The sequence below is a fragment of the Pseudorasbora parva genome, chromosome 1 (genome assembly GCF_024679245.1).
Source record: "Pseudorasbora parva isolate DD20220531a chromosome 1, ASM2467924v1, whole genome shotgun sequence".
Classification (NCBI taxonomy): Eukaryota; Metazoa; Chordata; class Actinopteri; order Cypriniformes; family Gobionidae; genus Pseudorasbora; species Pseudorasbora parva.
The window spans coordinates 61,326,073-61,336,388 of record NC_090172.1 but is presented as its reverse complement, the minus strand read 5'-3'; the positions used below and the strand labels follow the sequence as shown (position 1 = coordinate 61,336,388).

Here is a 10,316-nt window from a genome sequence, read left to right as displayed (position 1 = left end):
TTTTTTTAGAGAAATGAAAACAATTATTTGCACTTGCAAAAATGCTCCCAAATATTTTTTCAGATCGCACAGATTCAATATCGAGCGCATATGAAACCACAATGGTCGCAATTTCGAGCCTTAAGCTGTAGATTTATATTGTAACAGTAGCAGTTCTTTGCAATATGTGTAAATAGTAATTAGATGGTATTTATACCTTATTTTGACAGATTCATACTATTTGCACCTCAGTGTTGTTGTACATCAGTGCTAATATTTATATTTATTAAAGTTATTAAATGGATGCCGACTTAATAGGACAATAAATGTCCTTCCTACCGCTAACCCTACCCAATAAATACTTCAAACATTTCATTAGGCACAACTTTCTTCATTTTTATCGAAAGTAGATGCCCTTCTTGATGTGATATGTGATTGGAAAAGGTGTTGATCACGTTAAAGCCAGTCCAAGATCCTTGAGGCTTACGCTTTATTGACCACGCCACTGATGATTTAAAGGGTTAGTTCACCCAAAAATGAGATGTATGTCATTAACTCCTCCCCCTAATGTCGTTCCTCACCCGTAAGACCTCCGTTCATCTTCACACACAGTTTAAGATATTTTATATTTAGTCTGAGAGCGTATGCAAGTGTATGCACACTATACTGTCCATGTCCAGAAAGGGAATAAAAACATCATCACAGTAGTCCATATGAGACATCAGTTAGTTCATTAGAGTCTCTTGAAGCAGCGAAAATACATTTTGGTCCATTAGGGATGCAACAATACAGTTAGTCCACGGTTTAATACACACCTCGGTTTTTCGGTTCGGTTCGTTTTTTTGGCTATTCTATTCTTAGGCGACAGGAACAGAAAAAGGCTATGGAGAAAATGTTTTTATTGCAATACTCTTTCTTTATTTTACTTAAAAGACTTGAAAACCCTTACTTAAACTTAAAACTTTACTTTAAAAAAAACCCTTGTATACATTCCTAGTGTATTGTATAATATAAAATAAATATATATAAAGATTTACAGTGGCGGCTCAGAGATGTACAGTAGCATTTAAAGGTGGGGTAAGTGTTATTTCAAAACCGTTTTAGAAAAAGGACTCTGGACGAGTCCAATAACAAACTTGTAGCCAATCAGCAGTAAAGGGCGTGTCTAATAATGATGGTGAGAGGAGTGCAACACACACGAGTCACACACGACGGACATTAGCCGAGAACTAATATATGCTGCTTCTGCTTGAATATGATCGTGTGTCATGTTCTCTTGTTAGTCCATTTGCGATCGTATTGTGGCTCACTTTAGTAATGATGAAGACCCGTTCATTTCCACACCGTATGAGCATCTACATCTCCTCAGTGTCTGTTTCAAGATCAGCTCACAAAATGTGTCCAACAAGTTACTATACTCCGAATATATGTTTGTTTCCTCTTTTCATCTATATAACCCTTATCCGGTCATAATTGTAATGTCGTTAGCTGACCTATCGAGCTTGTATACTAACTTTATCGAGTTGATCATGAGAACGGTTTGTGTTTTTGTGATCGCTATAACTCTAATCTGGTCATAATTGTAATATGTTCGTTAGTTGGACTGTCGGCTCTTGTACTATCGAGTTGTTCATGAGAACGGTTTGTGTTTTTGTGATCGCTATAACTCTAATCTGGTCATAATTGTAATATGTTCGTTAGTTGGACTGTCGGCTCTTGTACTATCGAGTTGTTCATGAGAACGGTTTGTGTTTTTGTGATCGCTATAACTCTAATCTGGTCATAATTGTAATATGTTCGTTAGTTGGACTGTCGGCTCTTGTACTATCGAGTTGTTCATGAGAACGGTTTGTGTTTTTGTGATGGATATTCACTTTTTCATTGAATATTTGGCCTGGATTAGTAACACAGATTATGCCGTAGTCGTTGCCTGGGTTACGTATGTGTGGGGCGGAGCTATCAAAATACCCCCTTTTGGGGGTAGGGGCGTGTTCGTTTTGGTGATTTTGAAATCTCAACGGTTACCAGAAAGCACTTACTTACTGTAGGCTTAAATTAAAACTATAGTCTTCAATATGCAAGATTTATTAAAAGGCACACTCAAACAGAGCCGAAATAAACTGAGAGAAATATTTCAAACGGAGAGAAATGGAAATAATTTATTAAATGCAAAACCGACGCAATTCATCAGCGCGTACTGAACCGTGAATGCCGTACCGAACGGTTCAATATTATAGAGTATTGTGACATCACTAGTGTGCATACACTTGCATACGCTCTGGGACTAAATATAAAATATCTTAAACTGTGTGTGAAGATGAATGGAGGTCTTACGGGTGAGGAACGACATTAGGGGGAGGAGTTAATGACATACATTTCATTTTTGGGTGAACTAACCCTTTAAGTGTGTGTTCTCTTTTAATCCTGTTTGGCATAGGTGGAGCTAGTGTGAAAAGCACTTGCCAACAATTTGCACTTGGTGTATATAGACACTCCGTTTAAAAAAAACCTTCGACAAAAATACCCATATCATTATAACTAAGGGTTTCAGCTGGTCAAGGGGCTTTAATTTTCTGAAGTTGACACCCACCTGCTCTTTAATTAGCAGAGACTGGCATCAGCCTCCCGCCCAAATCTTTGTTTACTGGAGTCAGTAACAAAATCTGCTCACACTCGTGAGTTGCGTGCGATGAGAAACAAATCGGTCAACCGGATGTAGATGCGGGGCCCAAAGCCCCTCACGAGGCCCAGCTGTCCGAGGTGCACGGGACGGGGAACGCCTGGCCTTCTCTCCTGGCTCAGGTCGGCTAATCTCGGGCCTGCCTCCCTCCTGCTAGCGCTGCTGCTAATTGCTTGTGTCGTAAAGCTCTGTGACCCAAATAAGCCTTGCTCCCCAAAGCTTCTGGGATAAGCCCCACTTTACCTCACCAAACCTGCTTAATAAAACGTCTTATCCACACCAACCCCTCACCCATCATGCCTTCTGCTTCCTCTCCCACATTTCTTTGGGCTAGAGAAGAAAGAGAGAACAAGAGGCTCGATGCAAGAACGTCCAGAGTCATTTGACTCAAAGTGACCCGAGTGATAGCAGCTCATAATCATGACTTACAGTATGTGATCATTTCGACTTTCTCATAACTCATTTATAGTTATGACTAATTCAAAATTACAACTTGATATGTCATAATTATGACTTAGTATGTGATCATTTCGACTATCATAGTCAAAATTACGAATTTTTATCCATACTTATGCTAGTTAAAATTACATTATTCCTTAGTGTTAAATTACTGCATATTAATATCTCATTATGAATGTCATTGTCATAATTTCAACTCTTTATGTCAAAATGTTAACAGTATGTCGTGAGTTAGTATATCATAATTTTGACTTTTTTATAACAGTTATTATTTGGTATGTCAATTGTGATTTAGTAGGCCTATGTCATAACTTTGATATTGTAATTATGACTGTCATGACTTAGGTCATAATTTCTGCTTTCTGTCAAAATTAAGATTCACCAAAGCATGACTTTTTGTCATAATTACGAGTTGTCATAATTACAATTTAGTGTCATATTACTGTATATTAATGTCATATTATGAATGTCATAATTATGATTTATAAAGACATAATTACAACTTTTTGTCATAATTTCGACTATGCCAAAATTATGACTTGTCATGTCAAAATTATGACTAGTATGTGAGCATTTCGACAATCTCGTAAGTTTTTATTCATAATTACGACACATTCTAAATTATGAGTTGGTATTTCCTTATTATGATTTATGATAATTTCAGCTATATTAGCTCATAATTTTGACTTTTATCCATGATTATGACAGTATGTCATGAGTTAGTATATCATAATTCTGTCATAATTACGAGTTATCATAATTATAATTAATATGGTAAATCCTCAATGTTTGTTGGGTGTAAATGCGTAACAATCTAATCAAGGCGAAGAACAGCTAAACCTCATGACACACACACACACACACACACACACACACACACGAGGACAAACCTGTCACTTTGGCTCAAGTCAAACATGTTCACCTGATTTACTGTATGATATTTTTGTAACACATGAAGGTTTTGAAATTACAGCAAATCTCCTCTCAGCCAATCAGAACATTAAGGAATGTGTAAGTCTCTTTTTTTCTGATTGTCCCTCTTGCTGTTTAAATGTACAAAATATTTGAGGTTTCTTCTGAATTAACTTTGCTGACAAACATTGCATGTCCACTTCTCTGTAGGAGTGACCCAGAGGCTGGAGAGGAAACTGCGGTTTTACCTTTAGTCGCTGTAGTCCATGAAGTTTTGGATAAAACACACAGGTGATCTGAAGCGTGTGAGGCGGAGGTTTGTACACCTGAAGCAGTGGGTTCTCGCCTCACACTCGCGCCCTCTTCTGGTTCACCACTGCACTGACACGCTGTGACTGTAAATGCGTTTATTAGTGTGGGCTTCAGGATAATACGGTCACATAATCTGACTTTCAAAAGGATCCAAGTGTAGCAGCACAGTGCTGAACCATGACATTTTATTACATTAAATGGGAATTTAATGTTTTTTTTAACCTATTTTGTGGCCATGATTCCCACAATGGCACCCAGATATTACATCAACAGTACCAAAACTATTGTATCAGTTTCTTAGTCCCTGTTTACACCTAGTTTTAAGATCTGCCCAGCTAACTGGGAACGTTCTGGCGAGGTTCTCTCAGTTATGAACAAATGTTTGTCCAGGAAAGTTAATATAAATCTCATCTTTAAATAATGTTTCTCAAAACATTATTCCAAAAACATTCATTTGTGGGATGTTTATTTTCTTCTTTCTAAAACATTTTAGCGGGACATTTTTAAATGTTAGTAAATGTTTCCGAATGTTCAGAGAACATTCAAAAGTAACGTTCCACAATGTTAACTAAATGCAACGTTACGTTAAAGTCTGCATCACCAAGATTTCTTTTTTCATTTAATTTCATTCAGCATTAACTTTAACTTCATCACTTTCATCAATTTAACTAATCATACAAAACAGTCTGGTTTGTATTTCTGTCGCTTAAAGGTGCAGTAAGCGATTTCTAGGGGGAAAAAAGCACTGTTGAAAATGGATCTGACCAAGCACCACAACAAACTTGTAGCCAATCAGCAGTAGGGGGCGTGTCCACTCATGATGGGTAGAAAGAGTGAGCCAATCAGCAGTAGGAGGCGTGTCAGCTCATGATGGGGAGAAAGAGTGAGCCAATCAGCAGTAGGAGGCGTGTCAGCTCATGATGGGGAGAAAGAGTGAGCCAATCAGCAGTAGGGGGCGTGTCCACTCATGATGGGGAGAAAGAGTGAGCCAATCAGCAGTAGGGGGCGTGTCCACTCATGATGGGGAGAAAGAGTGAGCCAATCAGCAGTAGGAGGCGTGTCAGCTCATGATGGGGAGAAAGAGTGAGCCAATCAGCAACAGGGGGGGTGTCCACTTATAATGAGGAGTAGGGAGAGTAAGCCAATCAGCAGCAGGGGGCGTGTCAGCTCATGATGGGGAGAAAGAGTGAGCCAATCAGCAGTAGGAGGCGTGTCAGCTCATGATGGGGAGAAAGAGTGAGCCAATCAGCAACAGGGGGCGTGTCCACTTATAATGAGGAGTAGGGAGAGTGAGCCAATCAGCAGCAGGGGGCGTGTCCACTTATAATGAGGAGTAGGGAGAGTGAGCCAATCAGCAGCAGGGGATGTGTCCACTTATAAAGAGTAGGGAGAGTGAGCCAATCAGCAGCAGGGGGCGTGTCCACTTGTTGGGCGTGTCCACTACCAGGAGTAGGGAGAGTGAGCCAATCAGCAGCAGGGGGCGTGTCCACTCATGATGGGGAGAAAGAGTGAGCCAATCAGCAGCAGGGGGCGTGTCCACTCATGATGGGGAGAAAGAGTGAGCCAATCAGCAGCAGGGGATGTGTCCACTTATAATGAGGAGTAGGGAGAGTGAGCCAATCAGCAGCAGGGGATGTGTCCACTTATAAAGAGTAGGGAGAGTGAGCCAATCAGCAGCAAGGGGGTGTGTCCACTTGTTGGGCGTGTCCACTACCAGGAGTAGGGAGAGTGAGCCAATCAGCAGCAGGGGGCGTGTCCACTCATGATGGGGAGAAAGAGTGAGCCAATCAGCAGCAGGGGGCGTGTCCACTCATGATGGGGAGAAAGAGTGAGCCAATCAGCAGCAGGGGGCGTGTCCACTTATATTGAGGAGTAGGGAGAGTGAGCCAATCAGCAGCAGGGGATGTGTCCACTTATAATGAGGAGAAGGGAGAATGAGCCAATCAGCAGCAGGGGGCGTGTCCACTCATGATGGGGAGAGTGAGCCAATCAGCAGCAGGGGGCGTGTCCACTCACGATTGGGAAGTATAGAGAGTGAGCCAATCAGCAGATACAAAATATAACTATGCACTCTTAGATTTTGGTTATATTTTATTTAGCTTTGCTTTTCCTTGCTGACAATGATCCTAAAACCAGTTGAGAACTGATCTTAAAAACAGTAGACCTCTATCAGCGTAGCTTTTGCAGAAAATGATCATGTGCAATAATTCACCGCTATATGATAGTCTGAAAGAAACAGAATCTCAAAGATCACCACCAACACAAATGTTGTAGATTTATGTAACAAGATACAAAATGAACAAGTCAATAATAATAACAAAATAACTAATTTGTCATTCAACAATAACAGTGTTAAGGCCGGTTTACACCAAGGACGATAACTATAAAGATAACGATAAATATTGAGTTCGAATAATAGTTTTTGATATTAAAGAATAACAGAAAGAGTCCACACCAGTTATAACGATAACAGCATCGAGAAACTATGTAGTTTGAATCAGTTTGAGTTTATCTGGATGAACGATAAAAACATTGACAGCCAATCAGAACGAGCTCGAGCATTTAAAGTGACAAACACCCCGCGCTTAGAATAAACCGAACGAGTTAGTCCGCTAATATAGTTATCATTGTTGGTGTTAACGAGCCTTATTTCCATGTATAAATCAAAAAATTACTTGTTCATTCCATGTCACAATATTATAAAAGTCATTTTCTCTTCAGTATCACAAAGTTTCCAGTGTTCAAACGTCACAACATTCATGCTGTCAATACTACACAACACTATCAGGGCAAACAGAGGTAGGGTAAATAACCAAAACAAGCTATTATGACACTAAATAAACTCCAATGGAAACTGATATCAGGCAAGAAAAAAACATAGCCTTTGAATGTATAGCTTCCAAAAAGGACAATACATACGAGCCCCATTCAGTGTTAAACACTTCAGATCTCTTACAGTTCGTGTAAATATCAGTGACACACACAGTATTGCTTGTTCATCCTACAACCTGTAAATTCTTGCATTAATCTAATGACGCTTAATTGTCATCTACCCCTAATCCACAAGTCAGATATAATTAAAACACTAATATGATTTTCAGACACTGTATTATAATCAGGGTCTTTGAGCGTCTTTGGAGCCGTTATTAGCATAAAGGTGGCCTATCGACCTTAATATGTTAATAGCTTTACAACTAATCTCTGGGTCTTTACGAGACGTCTCGTCAGTAACTCGAACACATGTACCCGGACAGTCACAACACCTCGCCTCTTATACTCTACCCTACTCTATTAATAGTGTGACGAACAGACAAAACATTTCTCAGCTTAAATTTGGGTGAAATAATACATTAAAATATGGATAACACCTCAGAAAAAGCACGTGGAACAGCATTAAAATCAAATAAATAAATTAACTTTGAAGGGATGGGTCACTCAGAAATGATATTTGTCATAATTTACGCTCTCTCAAGTTGTTATAAACCTGTATAATTTTTTTTCTACTGCTGAACACAAAGGAAGATATTTGGATGAATGTCCAAGCAGATCTTGATCCCCATTGACTACCATAGTATTATTTTCCCTACTATGGTAGTCGATGGGGCCCAAAATCTGCTTATATACAAAACAAACTATATATATATATATATATTATAGCCGAACAAATAGATTTTTAAAGGTTTGGAAAAACTTGATGGAGAGTAAATGATGACTTTTAAGGTATGAAATTGTTGTATTTTGCTCGCAGAATCCAAAGGCATCACATTTAAAACCAAAAAAAACAAACATTTTATTCATTATAAATACATTTGTTTTAGTGTCTTTAAAAGCATCATCTTATAAATAAAATGATGCGCATTCTGTTGTGACAGTACAGTTTTGTCATGTGTTGAAATGGGTTCTTGGTTTCAGTTTTGTGCCTCTGTGCTTCTCAAGCGTGTTCATGAAGGCTGGAAGAAGTGGTTGAGGCTTTGATTGCAGTGTGTGTGCTTTCTCAGCAGTGGCGAGGAGAGTTGGGATACTTGTCCTTCAGGCTCTCTTTGAAGCTTCGGAAGAGGACGCGGTTCTTGCGGTTCTCCTCGTCCTTTCGGCTGTGAAACTCTCCCTGGACCTTGAAGCCTTTGTGCACCACAAACGCATTGCTCAGCACCGAGAACCGGTAACCGGCGACGTGAAGCTCGCACGCCTAAAGAGAAGAGAGTGAGGCAATCAGTGAGTAACTGAGAAAATGAATTCATATTTTGCACCACTAAAGGTTTCCAGGTCACACTGGTTCTAGTATATGTGTGTGTGTGTGTGTGTGTGTGTGTGTGTGTGTGTGTGTGTGTGTGTGTGTGTGTGTGTGTGTGTGTGTGTGTGTGTGTGTAATAAATATATATATATATATAGATAGATTAGGCATGACATTATGCCCTGTGAACAACTCTGATGATCTCTTCATCACGGCTCCTGTTAGTGGGTGGGATATATTAGGCAGCAAGTGAACATTTTGTCCTGAAAGTTGATGTGTTAGAAGCAGGAAAAATGGACAAGCGTAAAGGCCTTTGCACTATTCCCATGCGAAATTTACGCACGTCAAAAAATAAATTGGACCTCACGTTATCTCAATAACGCTTGCACACTGGCTCCGAAACTTACGCCCGTCAAAAAAAAAAATCGGAACAGGTTTGATTTTCTGTGTTTTCGCATACGTAAAATCGCATTTTGAGAGATGTTTTGACAACTCAGAGCCACCATACATATTATTCTAGCAAAAATACTACAAATATTATTATATCACAGCTATAATTATAGCACATCAAGTCTCTGCAAAGCTGTGTGTGTGTGTGTGTGTGTGTGTGTGTGATCGGATCCATAGACATACTGCCAGTCTCTGTTCGGGATCAATTAAATCACTGAAATTAGTGGTCTTCTTTTTAATATGTGGCTCCAGTATCGCTAGCAAAGCATCAAACTGAGCACCTGACACTAAAGTAAACTTTGAATCGGTCGGTCTGGATAATCCCGCTTGATAAGGAGGGGAAAACTCTCCTCTGAGCGATCGCAGGAGTGGATGAACCCAATATCTCCTCAGGACAAACAAATCATCCTTACTGGACATCACTTTGTCTTGTTTTGCGTTTTTTTCCGTAACGCATTCATTAATCCGCATCGGACGGGTGCAAGGTCTCTGTGCGTGACAAATTTTTCGAATCACGAATACGAAAAACGCATGAAAAAAAATATCGGAGTGTGCAAAGACCTTAAGGATTTTAGCAAGTTTGACAAGGGCCAAATTGTGATGTCTAGACGACTGGGTCAGAGCATCTCCAAAACTGCAGCTCTTGTGGGCTGTTCCCGGTCTGCAGTGGTCAGTCTCTATCAAAAGTGCTCCAAGAAGAACAGCGGAGAACCGGCCACAGGGTCATGGGCGGACATTATATATATATAAATTATAATTAATATTCTAAATATAATACATTATATTATGTATTCAGAATATCATTTATGTTTAGAATAGTATCTAATTATATTTGGAATATTATATTAATTACAAAAAATTATTTATATATAGATATAAAATTACAATAATGCCATGGTAGTCTAAACATATGATGATATTCTGAATACATAATATAATTATATACATAATATATTGTAAGAGTTTATTTATATAATATTCTAAACACACATGACGGTATTCTGGATACATAATATAATGTTTCGAATATTATATATGTAGTCACATTTTAACGGTCATCAGCAATGTAAATCCTGCAACGTTTTTCTTTATTTATTTATGTACATTTATAACACTATAATTTGTATTATATTACCTTTGCATCAAATAACATAAAAAAATAGTTATTGCTGCTGTGCTATTTTTTTATTCTGTTTGAAACATGAAAATATTAGTCTCTCATTTACCGCTTATATATATATATATATATTGGCTACACTGTGTAACTTTTTTAGTTTATTCTTAGCTAAAAAC

General features: G+C 38.8%; 2 protein-coding genes and 1 long non-coding RNA gene across 3 annotated transcripts in view; 2 read left to right on the top strand and 1 right to left on the bottom strand.

Moving 5' to 3' along the window:
* Nucleotides 1–4,322, top strand: part of LOC137079353 (uncharacterized) — a 27,748-nt gene extending 23,426 nt beyond the window's left edge. Inside the window, exons 4-5 of the long non-coding RNA XR_010905468.1 lie at nucleotides 4,092–4,129; nucleotides 4,241–4,322. This is a non-coding gene — a long non-coding RNA (uncharacterized lncRNA). The remainder of the gene's footprint in view (nucleotides 1–4,091; nucleotides 4,130–4,240) is intronic.
* A 2,263-nt stretch (nucleotides 4,323–6,585) lies between these two features.
* Nucleotides 6,586–10,316, bottom strand: part of b4gat1 (beta-1,4-glucuronyltransferase 1) — a 5,574-nt gene continuing 1,843 nt past the window's right edge. The window contains exon 2 of the mRNA XM_067447244.1: nucleotides 6,586–8,528. Within this exon, the coding sequence (XP_067303345.1) occupies nucleotides 8,337–8,528 (192 nt within the window). The 3' untranslated portion in view covers nucleotides 6,586–8,336. The remainder of the gene's footprint in view (nucleotides 8,529–10,316) is intronic.
* nit1 (nitrilase 1) overlaps nucleotides 8,441–10,316 on the top strand; it is a 27,334-nt gene continuing 25,458 nt past the window's right edge. Inside the window, exon 1 of the mRNA XM_067447263.1 lies at nucleotides 8,441–8,554. The gene's annotated coding sequence lies outside the window, so the exon portion shown is untranslated. The remainder of the gene's footprint in view (nucleotides 8,555–10,316) is intronic.